Consider the following 15,767-nt stretch of genomic DNA (forward strand, 5'->3'; position numbering starts at 1 on the left):
ATAGCAACACCTGAAGGGTCTGCAGAGACACAGGAGGGAGCCAGGAGCATGGGGGTTGCTCCCTCCTTCCTAGCCGATTAGCCAAACTCTGCCAGGCCGAAATCCTGATGTCTGTGGGCTCAGAAGCCTCTCCCTGGAGATATGCAACATCCTGAGGCTGGCCTGAGACTTGAGGGGTTACTGGGAGATTGTTTTCGTCCCTGGAGCAGCTCTTGGGTGGTTGCAGCTACTCCCACTTCCCAGACACCCAGTGTGGTCCACAGGGGAGACTCCTGGGCAAGATGCTCATTCTTAGGGAGCCTTTATAATCTGGATGTCTGCAGCACTTGGGGCCTTAGCTCAGTATGCATCTAGAGGAGAAGACCGAGAGGCTTAAAAAGAATAACTTCCAGGCCCTGTCCAAGAGGCACAGGTTGGAGAGAGTTGGCAAGAGGGAACTTCTTGCTCCAAAGACGAACGGGAGGGCATCCGATGCGGCTGATGGGCAGGAGGTACAGAGCAGACAAAAGGAAGGGATTAAAATGTAGGATTCACCATCAGAGGTCGTAGTGATGGCGACAGCAGTAAACAGCTTCCAAAGGGGATTAGACAGATTCGTAAGACATCAATGGCTACTAGCCATGGGGGCAGAAGGAAACACCCACATTCGGAGGCACTAATCTACCAAATACTGTAGGTAGGAGGTGACATCAAGGGAAGGCCTCAGCCTCTCTGCCCTGCAGGGCTCTTCTGAGGGTCTTCTCAGGGGAAGGCCTCGGCCTCTCTGCCCTGTGGCTGGCCCTGCAGAGGAACTGGCTGGCCCCTGGGTGAGACGGGAGGCTGGACTGGAGGGACCCTCCCTGGCCTGACCCAGCAGGGCTCTTCTGAGGGTCTTCTCAGGGGAAGGCCTCGGCCTCTCTGCCCTGTGGCTGGCCCTGCAGAGGAACTGGCTGGCCCCTGGGTGAGACGGGAGGCTGGACTGGAGGGACCCCCCCAGCAGGGCTCTTCTGAGGGTCTCATCAGGGGAAGGCCTCGGCCTCTCTGCCCTGTGGCTGGCCCTGCAGAGGAACTGGCTGGCCCCTGGGTGAGACGGGAGGCTGGACTGGAGGGACCCTCCCTGGCCTGACCCAGCAGGGCTCTTCTGAGGGTCTTCTCAGGGGAAGGCCTCGGCCTCTCTGCCCTGTGGCTGGCCCTGCAGAGGAACTGGCTGGCCCCTGGGTGAGACGGGAGGCTGGACTGGAGGGACCCTCCCTGGCCTGACCCAGCAGGGCTCTTCTGAGGGTTTTCTCAGGTGAAGGCCTCGGCCTCTCTGCCCTGTGGCTGGCCCTGCAGAGGAACTGGCTGGCCCCTGGGTGAGAGGGGAGGCTGGACTGGAGGGACCCTCCCTGGCCTGACCCAGCAGGGCTCTTCTGAGGGTCTTCTCAGGGGAAGGCCTCGGCCTCCCTGCCCTGTGCTGGCCCTGCAGAGGGACTGGCTGGCCCCTGGGGGAGACGGGAGGCTGGACTGGAGGGACCCTCCCTGGCCTGACCCAGCAGGGCTCTTCTGAGGGTCTTCTCAGGGGAAGGCCTCGGCCTCTCTGCCCTGTGGCTGGCCCTGCAGAGGAACTGGCTGGCCCCTGGGTGAGACGGGAGGCTGGACTGGAGGGACCCTCCCTGGCCTGACCCAGCAGGGCTCTTCTGAGGGTCTTCTCAGGGCAAGGCCTCGGCCTCTCTGCCCTGTGGCTGGCCCTGCAGAGGAACTGGCTGGCCCCTGGGTGAGACGGGAGGCTGGACTGGAGGGACCCTCCCTGGCCTGACCCAGCAGGGCTCTTCTGAGGGTCTTCTCAGGGGAAGGCCTCGGCCTCTCTGCCCTGTGGCTGGCCCTGCAGAGGAACTGGCTGGCCCCTTGGTGAGACGGGAGGCTGGACTGGAGGGACCCTCCCTGGCCTGACCCAGCAGGGCTCTTCTGAGGGTCTTCTCAGGGGAAGGCCTCGGCCTCTCTGCCCTGTGGCTGGCCCTGCAGAGGAACTGGCTGGCCCCTTGGTGAGACGGGAGGCTGGACTGGAGGGACCCTCCCTGGCCTGACCCAGCAGGGCTCTTCTGAGGGTCTTCTCAGGGGAAGGCCTCGGCCTCTCTGCCCTGTGGCTGGCCCTGCAGAGGAACTGGCTGGCCCCTTGGTGAGACGGGAGGCTGGACTGGAGGGACCCTCCCTGGCCTGACCCAGCAGGGCTCTTCTGAGGGTCTTCTCAGGGGAAGGCCTTGGCCTCTCTGCCCTGTGGCTGGCCCTGCAGAGGAACTGGCTGGCCCCTTGGTGAGACGGGAGGCTGGACTGGAGGGACCCTCCCTGGCCTGACCCAGCAGGGCTCTTCTGAGGGTCTTCTCAGGGGAAGGCCTCGGCCTCTCTGCCCTGTGGCTGGCCCTGCAGAGGAACTGGCTGGCCCCTTGGTGAGACGGGAGGCTGGACTGGAGGGACCCTCCCTGGCCTGACCCAGCAGGGCTCTTCTGAGGGTCTTCTCAGGGGAAGGCCTTGGCCTCTCTGCCCTGTGGCTGGCCCTGCAGAGGAACTGGCTGGCCCCTTGGTGAGACGGGAGGCTGGACTGGAGGGACCCTCCCTGGCCTGACCCAGCAGGGCTCTTCTGAGGGTCTTCTCAGGGGAAGGCCTCGGCCTCTCTGCCCTGTGGCTGGCCCTGCAGAGGAACTGGCTGGCCCCTTGGTGAGACGGGAGGCTGGACTGGAGGGACCCTCCCTGGCCTGACCCAGCAGGGCTCTTCTGAGGGTCTTCTCAGGGGAAGGCCTCGGCCTCTCTGCCCTGTGGCTGGCCCTGCAGAGGAACTAGCTGGCCCCTTGGTGAGACGGGAGGCTGGACTGGAGGGACCCTCCCTGGCCTGACCCAGCAGGGCTCTTCTGAGGGTCTTCTCAGGGGAAGGCCTTGGCCTCTCTGCCCTGTGGCTGGCCCTGCAGAGGAACTGGCTGGCCCCTTGGTGAGACGGGAGGCTGGACTGGAGGGACCCTCCCTGGCCTGACCCAGCAGGGCTCTTCTGAGGGTCTTCTCAGGGGAAGGCCTTGGCCTCTCTGCCCTGTGGCTGGCCCTGCAGAGGAACTGGCTGGCCCCTGGGTGAGACGGGAGGCTGGACTGGAGGGACCCTCCCTGGCCTGACCCAGCAGGGCTCTTCTGAGGGTCTTCTCAGGGGAAGGCCTCGGCCTCTCTGCCCTGTGGCTGGTCCTGCAGAGGAACTGGCTGGCCTCTGGGTGAGACGGGAGGCTGGACTGGCTGGACAGTCAGAGGTCTGGTTCAGCAGGGCTCTTCAGGTGGCCTTGCATTCGGGGGACTAGGGCTCCTTCAGAGAACTGGTGTGCCTGCACCTGGACCCCACCTTGCCTTCTCTATGCCGGACATTCCTGCAGAGGGACTGGCTGGCCCCTGGGTGAGAAGGCGGGGGGTGGGCTGGACTCTTTGGCCCCTCGCTGTTCTGATCCTGCAGTTCCGAAGGGGTTTGTCCGGCCAGTCTGTCGCCCGCAGGCTGGGATCTATTCTAGGGGCCTGTCCCTCCCGGCGTCCCCCGCCGGGGCTCCCGTGCCGGTTGGCATCCCTGGTCCCTGCGGGTTCTGCGCCGGGCGGCCAGAGGGCGCCGCTGGCCCATTGGTTGGCTGCGCCTGGGCATCGCTCCGCCCATTGCCCTCCGGGTAGGCCCCGCCTGGCGGGGGGCGTGTCCTGGCGCGGGGAGGGGGCGGTCGCGGGCCGTGACGCCATCGGTGCGCGCCGGGGTCGGGCCGGGTCGGGATGAGCGGGGCGGCGGCGGCGGCGGAGACGGAGGAGGAGACGGAGGCCGAGGCGGAGGCGGGCGGCGCGGGGCCGGGGTCGGGGTCGGGGTCGGGGCCGGGGCCGGGGCCTGGCGGGGGGCGGGCGCGGGGGCGGCCGAGGCTGGCGGAGCCGGACCGGGCGAGGCGGCGGCTGGCGTCGCGCAAGAAGTACGACGTGCGGCGGGTGTACCTGGGCGAGGCGCACGGGCCCTGGGTCGCCCTCCGGCAGCGCAGCGGGTGGAGCGACGCCAAGCTCGCCGCCTACCTCCTCGAGCTCGAGCGCACGCAGCGCGCCCCCGGAACAGCACGGTGAGCCCCACGGGGAGGGAGGGAGGGAGGGAGGGAGAGACCCCAACCCCCCCCAGCCCCGGGCAGCGGGCAGAGCGCCCTCGGGGTCCACGGGGTGCAGCTGCAGGTCAGTCTGCGGAAGGGGCACCGTCCGAGTCCCTCAGCCCCAATTCCTGAGAATAGAGTCTTTGGACAGCCTCACGGAGAATACGGCCATAGAATCATAGAGTTGGAAGGGACCTCCTGGGTCATCCAGTCCAACCCCCTGCACTAGGCAGGACGTTCACAACCCTCTCGCTCATCCACTGTCACCTGCCACCCCCTTGAGCCTTCCCAGAATCAGCCTCTCCGTCAGATGGCTCTCCAGACTCTGCTTAAAAATTTCCAAGGATGGAGAACCGACCACCTCCCGAGGAAGCCTGTTCCACTGAGAAACCTCCACTGAGAAAACTTCTTCCAGGTGTTTAGACAGGATTTCTTTTGAATTAATTTCATCCCATTGGATCTCGTCCGTCCCTCTGTCTTGGCTACTGTGGATATGGAATCACTGCACACCAGCCTCCCACACAAACCATGAGGAACGTGATTTCTGACCATGCCACGGCTGACTTGGGCATTCTGTACTCACTCATAACCACTTCAAATGTGATGCTGTCTTTTTCCTTCAGACTAATGGCACAGCCGTGGGCAACCACAAGGCCCCACAGTACGTTAACATCTATATGGCTGACCTGGAGCAACACTTCTTGAACTCTGATTCATTCACAGCTGTCTCATACCTCTAGTTCATTGATGACATTTTTGTTGTCTGGACACACGGTAAAGAAGCTCTGGACAAATTCTGCCGGCATTCATCCGCTTTTATCCCTCTATCAAACTGACAGTGAACCAAGGAATGTATTGGCTGAACACTACTGCAAAAATACACAATGGACCCAGAGATGCCACCTTGCACCAGAAACCTGCTGACTGACAAACATATCTATAGGCTTCCAGCAACCAGATGATCCACTGCATTCTATTAGTCTCCCCCCCCCCCTTTCAACCTTTTTGGAACTGAAGTATCCACCTGATGAGTCCAAGGAACAGATTAACAAAGCCAGAATTATACCCAAAGAAAACCTGTCACTAGACAGGCCCAAAGGAGTTCCTAACAAACAGAACAAGCTCAGCGCCTCAGCAACAACTTACACTCTGCATAATGACAGTTCTCTTTCACAAGTACTGGGGGGCAAATCTTTTCTTGCCCATAGACAGCTCCCCCATCTTAAACAACTCCTCACCCACAATAACGCAATACCTAATTTGAACAGGAACACTGGGACCAGAGCTTGCAATAAACCCAGATGCCAACTTTGCTGCCACACACACCCAGAGAGCACAGTCAGTGGACCTCACAGTATCAGCTATGGCATCTCAGGTGCATTCTCTTTCTCATCCTCTAACATGGTATATGCCAACATTACCCTTCAGTTGACTATCCAGGGCAAACAAGTCAAACCCTAGGCCAAAGGATAATTGGACTCATGTCTGACAACATCAAGTATATTAAAAGAGAAACCTACAGAAAGACACTTCAGCCTTCCAGGGTATTCAATGGAAGATCTCAGTGTAGCTGCTTTATTGGAAAGGAACTTTAGAAATGAATTAGAATGGGCGATGCTGAGGTGACAGGTTATCACTACATTCAGGACAATGGAACCTCCAGGGCTTAACATAGACATGGATTTCTTATCTCACTACACATGCTAACGTCATTAAGTTCTCATATCTATTTTTAAAATCTTTTATTTTGCTGTATGATGATTTGTTGCTATTCACAGGTCTTACCAATGGCCTCCATCCAGTCTTAGCTATATTTACTGCTCAGTTACTTCTGCATCTTGACTGTAATTGGCCCTTCCTGGGAACAGCCTCCCCATCACCACCACCACCACGTGTAGGGGATGGTTGGTGACTTCTGTCTCAGTGTCCCTGATGAGGTGTGCATGCACACAGAAGCTTATCCCCAGAGGAAATCTTCATTCGTCTTAAAGTTGCCCCTGGACTCAAACTTTGTTCTCAATAGATGGCCATTCTTAGCAGATTCCTCTGTGCTGTAGTTATCAGGGGGTGCATATTGCTCTGGCTGAGGGAGAGTCATTAGCCACTTCATAATTGCATTAAATGTGTGACATTAAGTGCAAGTTTGCTGCTATGCCTGGGTTGAAGGGTAGTCTTGGGCAAGCCTCAGCCAGTCTGTGCTCTCAATCCTTCATAGGGATTCTTAGGAGTAATGAGAGAAGCTGTAAAGCATTTTGCATGAAGCTGCAAGGTTTGCCATTGCTTGCTGTGAGAGCTGGTACCCCAAAATTGTTTGTTTTGCTCTGGGGGCCCCAACTAAGCCCTTTTCTGATTCAGAGGGGGCTATTCCTTTGGAGACTGCCTGCTGTGATGCACCCCTCTTCTCTCTTGCAGGAAGCCCTGGGAGCAGATGCCTCATGAGCCACAGCGGAAGAAAAGTAAGTAAATGTTTTGCCCGTCAGCTGCCTGGCTTGATTTGTGATGCTGGCTGAATAATTTTCTTAGCAGAAAGGGCAGCTCTCAGCCACACCTGGTCCTCACTTCCAGGCTTGCTGCTGGCGAAGCAGTGACAACGGCTGATAGTTGACATGGCAGATTTACAAGGCTTAGCTGGGTTTGCAAAGCCTTTGGGGTCTGAGACGGGGACTCTCACCTATTCCTTGAGGGGCTGACTGAAACCCTATGAATGGCAAATTAATTAAACTTGGAGGTGAAGATCAGGTAGAACACACTTATTATGTCAGCAAAGGAACGAAAACATCAGGGGAAAGGTAACCAAAGTGGGCTGGTGAAGGTAGTGCAAAGACAGTATGCATTCACAGGAGGACATTTTATTGAGTTTGAAATTTCTTAAGAATAAGCAAGCAACAGATGATGCTGTGAGAGATTGCTCCTGACACTAGGAAGTAATGCCTGTTGATTTCAGAATGGCTTTTCCAATCTAAATTAAGTTTTGGTTTTGTTAAAGTTTATATAGAATAGAGTTCAAAGGGATCTCCAGGATCCTCTAGTCCAACCCCCTGCAGAATGCAGGAAACCACGACTTCCTGCCCATCCACAGTGACCCCATTTCCATGCCCAGATGATCCCCCCCCAAAAAAAACCCTACCAGAATCTCTGACCTGGAAGAATTTTGCCTCCTGGCCCCAAAGTAGTGATCAGTGTTTGAGAGACAAGGAAAATCAGGAAAATAACTCCGCCTACCTAATCTGTTGGCTGATAATTTTCTTGTCGGAAAGCCTGCCAATTTTTATGCTCAGTCCAAACCCCAAAGAGGACCAGTGACCCCTCCAGTCAGTGCCGCCAAGTAATGCGCACTAACTTAATGGCTGCTGCTTCTTTCTCCCAGATTGCCCAGTTCCTCTTGGTGACACGTACGTGCAGGGATGCAACTGCCTCTCACCCCCCCCCTTTACAAAATTATGCCCCCCCCACTGCCTTGTCGCTTGAATTGACCTGCAAGACAAAGGGTCCCATGCGGTTGGCGTGGCAGAGAAGGGGCTCAGTGGTAAATAGCCGTTTCTGCTCTTCAGTGGACCATTGCAGCGGTGCTCCCAGTCATTTCTCGTGCCCCTAGAAGGGACCTGCTGGTCTCACAGCAGGTCGGCCCCATTTCCCGCCCACTTGCAGGTCTCCCTTCCCTCCTCTTCCAATTCCACTGAGGAAGGTGGCATCAGATGCTCCACCAATGGCGTCAAGAGTTCACGAGCCGCTTTGCATGGGGGTCTTGAACCTCCGGCTGGGGTAGCCAGTTTCCTCGGTCCCGATGAGGTGCTTGTTGCGACGGCCCCCGCTAGCGGTTTCGCCTCTTTCTGTGAGGGGCAGTCGGCGAGGAAGCGACGGGCTCCTCTGCGTGCCCCACACAGGTCTTTCTCCTGGGGATGGTTGCGCTCTGCTGTATCCGGACCGCTAAGCCTCCACTTTGCCATGATCCGGAACTGAGCCTCGATGTCTCCTCCGAGACGCACCCACCCAGTTACTCAGCTCATAGTCATAATCTGTAGCCATGCGGCTTTTTTGCCGGTTGGTCACATAGCACCCGGGAAAAATAACGGAGCAAATGGGTGGCTTAGCAGTGATATGGGGGCGGGGGCGGAGGGACGGAAATGCAGGAACGAATATCGGGGTCATAAACAAAAGCAAAGGAGACAAGCTGCCCCCATCTCCTACACAGGAATGCATAGCCTAGTCACATAATGGCAGAATCCACAGGAACTTCTTTTGGATGTCTAGCCGAAAGTTCTTTTGAATTAATTTTGACTCATTGGTTCCGGTCCCACCCTCTGAGGTCAGAACCATCCTTTCTATAAAGTTTCTGGCTTCTTTCAGCTGGGGGAAGATCCACTTAAACCAGAAAAGGGATTCATAGAATCATAGAGTTGGAAGGGTCCTCCTGGGTCATCTTGTTCAGCTCCCTGCACAATGTAGGAACTCACAACTACCTGCCTACCCACAGTAAGCACAATTTCATGCCCTAATGATCCTCCCCCCACACCAAAAATCTCCAGAATCCAGCCTGTCCTGGACAGCCATCTGACGGAGAGGCTGATTCTTTGAAGATTCAAGGGGGTGGCAGGTGACAGTGGATGAGCGAGAGGGTTGTGAGTGTCTTGCATAGTGCCAGGGGGGTTAGACTAGATGACCCAGGAGGTCCCTTCCAACTCTATTCTAGGAAATTCACCCACCATCCCACTGTGGCCATCAGCAGTTCCCTGGGGATGCAAGGAAGGGCCACAAACTGAAGAAGAGTTGGTTCTTATATGCCGCTTTTCTCTACCCAAAGGATTCTCAAAGCGCCTTCCAATCGCCTTCCCTTTTCTCTCCCCACAACAGACATCCTGTGAGGGAGGGGAGGCTGAGAGAGCCCCGATATTACTGCTCAGAACAGCTGGGGATGCAAGAAAGGGCCACAAGAGACAAAAACTGGCACATCCCTTCCTGCCCACCCACTCACCATCTGCCTGAGTTCATAAAATCAGCATTTCTGTCGGATGACTCTCTAGCCTCTGCTTAAAAACTTCCCGAGGAGGAGGACCCACCCCCTCCCGAGGAAGCCTGTTCCACTGAGGAACCGCTCTCACTGTTAAAGAGGATCTTCCAGATGTTAAGCCAAAAATCCTTTTGAATTAATTTCAACCCATTGGTTCTGGTCTGACCTTCTGGGGCAACAGAAAACCACTCTGCTCCATCTTATTATATATTAAATAAAGAAATCTTCTATATGACAGCCCTTCAGATATTTGAAGATGGTTATCATGTCATCTCTCAGTCGTCTCCTCTCCAGGCTAACCCGACCAAGCTCCCTCCACCTTTCCACGTACGACTTGGTCTCCAAACCCCTCCCCATCTTGGTGGGCCTCCTGTGGACACGGAGGGACACCTTCCACCCTCCCGTCTCCATTTGGCAGAGCCTTCCGTTCTGTATTCTGCAGACTGACCTGCTTTTCCTTCTTCTCTCCTGTTCCCCATTTCCTAAGGAAGAAGGCGGAATGTGAACTGCCTGAAAAACACGGTGATCTGGTACGAAGACCACAAGAACCGCTGCCCCTACGAGCCGCACCTCTCGGAGCTGGACCCCACCTTTGGGATGTACACAACAGCCGTCTGGCAGTGTGAAGTTGGGCACCGCTACTTCCAGGACCTGCACTCGCCTCTGAAGCCGCCCAGTGACTCCGACAGCGAGGGTGCAGACGGTGAGCCCCAGGGGACCTCGGCTCAGAAGGGCTCCCGCTCGGGCCTGGCATGGCGGCGCCTCCCCTGGGGAGGGACCAGGCCGGAGGACGTCCTCCTGACGGGCGCTGCTGTCCCTCCGTGTTCAGGGCTGCTGTGGGGAGGCAGGGGCTTGGGGACAAGACTCAGGAGAGGGGGGCAGAGAGGAGAAGGAAGGAAGAGAGGAGAACGTGGGAGTTGGCTGCATGTGGGGTGCCTGGAATTCTGAGCGGCCCTGACCCACAAGCATCCGCACATCTGTGGGTGGGGAAGAGCAGGGAGATCCCTTCAGTGTCGCGCTCAGGGAAGCCAGTGGGGAGCGACCGCTCTTTGGGTCGGAGCCTGCCCTGGGCACAATGGCCTCCGCGCTCACGATCTTTGCCTTGACCTTCCAGTTGGCAATGGCCCGGGGGCCGGGTGCTCAGAGTCCTCAGACGCCGGGTCCAGCTCTGAGTCGGAGGAGCAGCCCGAGAGCCAGATGGCCCAAGCCCCCGGGGGCCAGCAGCCGGGCCCGGCCGAGGCGGACGGGGAGAGCGCCAGCGGGCTCATCACGCCGGAAGGCATCCACATTCCCTTTGGGCCACACATCGAGAACCTGACTGCGGAGCAGGGCTCCGGCATGTGCCGCAGCCCGCCCCTTGGAGGCCCGGAGGCTGTGGGGACGGTGGTGTGCGTGCCCGTCCCCGTGCAGATGAGTGGCGGCCATGGGGCGCTGTTTGAGAGCATGGCCCAGGAGGCGCTCGGCGAGGTGGTGGCCAGCTGCCCTGTGCCAGGCGTGATGCCCGGCTCGCAAGTGATCATCATCGCTGGGCCCGGCTACGATGCCCTGGCTGCAGAGGGGATCCAGCTGAACGTGACCAGCACGGGCGGGCAGGAGCTGCCTTGCACCCTGATGGAAGGGGTGGCCGCCTACACGCAGACGGAGCCCGAGAGCCAGCCGCTGAGCACTGCGGGATGCGCCGGGACCAAAAAAGGTAGAGCCTGCCCCCACCCCCAGCCCTTCTCTCCGCATTTCAGCAGGCCACGAGTCTGTCGCTCCGTGGGGAACGGCCCACGGGAGGCCAGCCTGCCCCTGGCTCTCCAGGCCAAACGCTCCCTCTGCACTCTGCTGCGTCCTGCCGGTTGGAAGCCCGAGGGGGGCCTGCTGCCAGGAACAGACCGCAGCTCCAGCAGGCAGCTCTTTCCCAAGCTGGGAACCGGCTGCAGGAGCCTGATGGGAAAACCGCCTTAGCCACTCAGGCCAAGGAGAGGACGTGTCCGTTCCCTCCGTCTCTCTCCGCCTGCGTTCGAGGATCGAGAGCGAGCTCTGGTGAAGGCCAGGGGCAGAGCAGCCTTCTGCATAGCTTGTGGAAAGCCAGGGGAGGGCACAGGGAGGGGGGGGCAGTGGGGAAGGCCCGTGGTGCTATGTGTACAGCATGTGTGCTGTACAGCTGTCCAGAGAGGCCTGAGGGTGCCTGCCTGCAGAGGGGGTATTTGCCTCCACTTTGGCCTGAGCTGGATTCCTGGCCACTCTTTGCCAGAACACAAGGAGCTGCTGGAACTCAAAAAGGAGGCGCCTCAGGCCCTGGCAGAGCTGGACGCCCCCTGCGCCTCGGAGGCAGCTGGTGACGACGGTGTGGCTGGGGAGCCAAAGCATGAACCCGAAGAGGGGGAGGAGGAGGAGGCGGCAGAGGGCAGCCATGGGCCCTCCATCATCTACGAAATCCCCAAGGAGCCAGACAAGTGAGTGGGCCGGAGGGTTTCTGCGGACCTCACACAGGCCCTGGCTGGCTGGCTGGCTGGGGGGACTCCACCTTCCCTCCGGCTCTGGAAAGTGGCCGAGGCGGTTTGGCAGACATTGCAGGGGCTTCGTTCACACGTTGGTCATCCCAAGCCCTGTTTGGTCTCAGCATCTTCGAGCTCATCGGTCCATCTTCTCTTCTTTAGCCCCCAAAGAGGATTCTGGCCAGGTTGCCCTCTGTTGCACCAGGTGGGCTGCCTGATGGACTCTTTTGATGCCCCCTGTCCAGGTTCCCGGGCTCTCCTCCTCCTTGGGCAGGGAAACGTTTCCGTCGGGATGGAGGCCCAGAGGCGGTCCTGGCTCATGCCTTCCCTCCTGTCCCCCCCCCCTTTAGGAGGAGGCGGAGCAAGCGGGGACGCATGATGGACGCGGACGGCATGCTGGAGATGTTCCACTGCCCTTACGAAGGGTGCCCCCAGGTCTACGTGGCCCTGAGCAGCTTCCAGGTGCGGCTTCTCTGCCTCTCCCCAGTCCCCTGGCGGCAGGACCGACCAGTTGCCAAAGCAGTGGAGGAGCCTTCGCTTCGTCCGAGCTCCACCTCCTTTCCTCTTTGGTTCCGCGTGGATCAGCCCTCGGTGTGGCCTGAGCATGGCCTTTGTGTGGCAGTGGGGGCACTGCGGTGGCGGCCCCCACGGCTTCACTGGCAGCTGCCCTGGGGGCCCTCCTGGTTTATTGGGTGCGGCAGGAGCCCTGGAGCTGGCCCAGTGATGCCCTGGTGTGCCTTTCTCGCTTCTTCCCGTGCTCAGAATCACGTCAACCTTGTGCATCGGAAGGGGAAGACGAAGGTGTGTCCTCACCCCGGTTGTGGCAAAAAGTTCTACCTGTCTAATCACCTCCGGAGACACATGATCATTCACTCAGGTGTGTTGCATTTCTTGGGGGACTATCAAGCTCTTGTCCTGTGGGGCGTGCTGTGAGGAGAGGAATGCATGTGGGAACTAAGACCCTGCTGGGTCGGACCTGGGAGGGTCCCTCTAGTCCAGCTTCCTGTCTCTCATGCAGTGGCCAACCAGGTCCCTCTCTGTGTGGAAGGGGGGAGACTCACGGGGGGAGGGTTGGCGTTGGGCCTGGAGCCTCTTGAGCAGCATGGGGGTGCTGCTGGCACGGCCTCTTTCCGGAGCTCCTGGGGCAAGCGTTGATCTCCTGGCAGGGAGGTCTCTGGGGGAGGCCTCTGCTTCTCTCCTCCCTCCTCCCTCCTAGGAGTCCGTGAGTTCACCTGTGAGACCTGCGGCAAATCCTTCAAGAGGAAGAACCACCTGGAAGTCCACCGCCGCACTCACACCGGGGAGACACCTCTGCAGTGAGTGCCCTGGACCGGGGGTGGGGTGGGGTGTAGAGGAAGTCATACTCTGGGGCCTGGTCCCGGGGTGGGGGTCGGGCTTTGGCCCCCACTGGGCAGAACAGAGGCCATCGCCAGAGTCCGGCATGGCTGAGTTCCTACTCCGGCCATTTCCAAGGGCAGCGTCATGGTGGACGGCCAGTCGGAGACATCCTTGCCTATGATGACGGTGGGCTTCACCGGCCTGGCTTCCTGCAGGCTTTGGGGAGAGGGGAGGGGGGATGTCAGGAGAGGCTGCCTGTGGGTTTCAGAGTGCTGGCAGCTGAGCAACAGAAGGGTCGGGGGTGGGCGGGGGGGGGGGGAGAGGGGCCTCCAGAGGAGAGCCTCACTGGGGCTGGCCATAGGCCCACCCTCTGTGGGGTGCGTAAAGTGCCTTGGCCTGAGGGCACCCTCCCCCCTGCAGGTGCGAGATCTGCGGCTACCAGTGCCGGCAGAGGGCCTCCCTCAACTGGCACATGAAGAAGCATACCTCCGACATCCACTACAACTTCACCTGTGAGCACTGCGGCAAGCCCTTTGAGAAGCTGGACAGCGTCAAGTTCCACAAGCTCAAGAGCCACCCGGACCACAAGGCTGCGTGACCTGGCCACGGACCACGCCGGGGCCCCGGAAGATAGGGGCTGCTGTTCCTCCGTAGCCAGCCAGGGGAGGGAGGTGCCCCTGCAGGCCTGCCCGGCCCGTGAGCGGCGGGAGAGCCGACAGGCAGCCACTGGCAGCGGTAGCTTGGTTGGGCGAGGAGCGTCCACAGAGTGCCGGACTGCCCTTTCCTGGCCTCCGGGAGGGAGGGGGAGAAGAAGCCCCCCAGCCGATCGCCAGCCTTAGTGCTGGGCCACGCCCGTCTGGACCCCCGGCGCTTGGACAGAACCAGGAGCGGAGCCCAGGGCCCGACCGCCGGACTGCCAGCCGTGGGGAAGCTGCCTCTGGGTTGGGGCCTCCCCGAAGGGGCTTGACGGGGGCGATTGAGGCCTCTCGATGACGGTCCGAGGCAGCCCCTCCGCAGACTGCTTGTTGCTCCTCGCTGGCCACCCGGCTTCGCTTCCCTCTGGTGTTCAGGGAGGGACGTTGCTGTGGGAAACACCCCAGACTTTGCCTGGGGGGGGGAGGGGGGGCTTGGGCCCCTTGCAAGCGTAGTCACAAGTGCTCCACCTTTGCGGGGGGGGGGGCAAGATCCCGGACCGCCCCGATCCTCTCGCTTGGAGGGAGGTATTGAAGCAGCCCTGTGGGCCGGCTGAGCAGAGTGGTCTGCGTAGGCCCTGCAGGTCTGCCTGGGAAGCCCCCTCCGCTGCTTCCTCGTCCCCGCCCAGGCAGAGCCCGCAGTGCTGAAGCCTCTCAGGGGCAAAGGGAAGCTTCTGCTTGGAGAACAGCCTCCAAATCTTCCTCTGTAAAATGTGAGAAAATACGAAAGCCTAGTGGATTTTATTGGGGCGGGGGAGGCGGGGGAGGGGGAGGGGGCAGCGGGGTTGGTTTTTGCTGAAGTCTGACGTGATGAGCGTTCCGGCCACGTTCTCTGCCAGGGATTGGGATTGGCCTGGGCCAAGATTTGTGAGTGGCACCCTGCCTCATTTCCTGTGACGAACTCTGGAAAGCAAAGCAAAGCACTGCAGAAAGCTGGAAATCAAGTTTCAGCCTTGCCCCAGATGTTCCCGTTGCAAAACTTGAGGGCTTCGGAACAGAATTCCTGGCAGGGCAGCGGAGGAGCTGGCACAGTGGGCAGTGGAGGCTGGACGTGGGCAGGCTGCTCCGTGTGGAGATCCCGCAGGGCCCTTAGCTCCTCCGGGAGCTCGTTCCACCAGGTCGGGGCCAGGACCGAAAAGGCCCTGGCCCCGGTTGAGGCCAGGCGTGCTTCCCTGGGGCCGGGAACGAGAAGGCACGCCTCCTGGACTCTGGTGGCCCCCTTCCCTTTCCGTGCACCTGCATAGCTCAGAGTTCTGCCTCCGTGGATCCCTTCCCAACTCTGCATTATCTGTGGTGCAGAGGATTCTGGGACAGGCGTTCCCAGCGAGGGCAGTTGCCGCTTCCTGTGTTGGGAGCCCTCCTGCTGGACACCCCCCCCCCCAGCCTCTTCTTTGGGGCTGTGCTGCCTCGGGTAGGGTGACAGGCAGCCGGAGAAATCCCTGCCTGCCTTAGAGAGCCCAGGCTCCTAGTACCAGAAAAGCAGGAAGAACCTCCCCCCCCCCAGCCCTCCTGCACCTGGCAGGACGGCCTAAACCAGGGGTAGTCAAACTGCGGCCCTCCAGATGTCAATGGACTACAATTCCCATGAGCCCCTGCCAGCAAACGCTTGTAGTCCATGGACATCTGGAGGACTGCAGTTTAACTACTCCTGGCCTAAAGCATCCTCTGCAAGCCGGGAGGGAAGGAGCACCACCACTTTCTGCAGCGGAAGGGCCCTTGACACCTGTGGTCCTTCTCCCGCCTTTCCTCCCCTCCCCCATGCCCTCCAGTCCCGAGGCCCTTGGGAGGGAGACTGAGAGAGTGATGCACCTATGGGCCTCCTGTCGACCCCTCTTCTTGCCCCTTGAAGGGACCGGCCCTGGACCCCAGGCAGATGGGAACCCTCAGGACTGCCAGCACCTCACGCCAAGATGCCCTACATCCAGTCTGACCCGCACTCCTCACTGTCTGCTCAGACTGGCAGCAGCGGTACAGGGTTCAAGTCCTCCCATTCTCTTTGGAGCCCCTCCCTATGGGCTGGAGGGGGGGGAGCCAGCTGTTTCCTTTGGTAATTCAAGCCTTTGCCCTGCAGGTGGCGCCGAAGCGGCATCTGCGGCTCTAAGCAGAGGTGGGGGGGATGTAGAAGAGGAAGCCTGTCTGTCCTCCGGGGCATATG

General features: G+C 59.7%; 1 protein-coding gene across 1 annotated transcript; it reads left to right on the top strand.

The window, feature by feature from the left end:
* Positions 1-3,738: 3,738 nt before the first annotated feature.
* On the top strand, positions 3,739-14,341 carry ZNF653 (zinc finger protein 653). The gene is made up of 9 exons (XM_077324319.1): positions 3,739-4,067; positions 6,504-6,547; positions 9,587-9,802; positions 10,214-10,792; positions 11,339-11,540; positions 11,933-12,044; positions 12,345-12,459; positions 12,799-12,898; positions 13,341-14,341. Exons 1-9 carry the CDS (start codon positions 3,739-3,741, stop codon positions 13,516-13,518), a joined length of 1,875 nt encoding a protein of 624 aa, XP_077180434.1. The 3' UTR covers positions 13,519-14,341.
* Positions 14,342-15,767: the final 1,426 nt, after the last annotated feature.

The sequence above is a fragment of the Paroedura picta genome, chromosome 3 (genome assembly GCF_049243985.1).
Source record: "Paroedura picta isolate Pp20150507F chromosome 3, Ppicta_v3.0, whole genome shotgun sequence".
Taxonomy (NCBI): Eukaryota; Metazoa; Chordata; class Lepidosauria; order Squamata; family Gekkonidae; genus Paroedura; species Paroedura picta.

Bases quoted from the DNA above. Each gene is read 5' to 3' on its own strand.
- ZNF653 (XM_077324319.1), top strand. From the start codon at position 3,739: ATGAGCGGGGCGGCGGCGGCGGCGGAGACGGAGGAGGAGACGGAGGCC. The intron at 4,068-6,503 runs GTGAGCCCCACG...TCTCTCTTGCAG, and splicing joins CGCGCCCCCGGAACAGCACG to GAAGCCCTGGGAGCAGATGC. The intron at 12,899-13,340 runs GTGAGTGCCCTG...TCCCCCCTGCAG, and splicing joins ACCGGGGAGACACCTCTGCA to GTGCGAGATCTGCGGCTACC.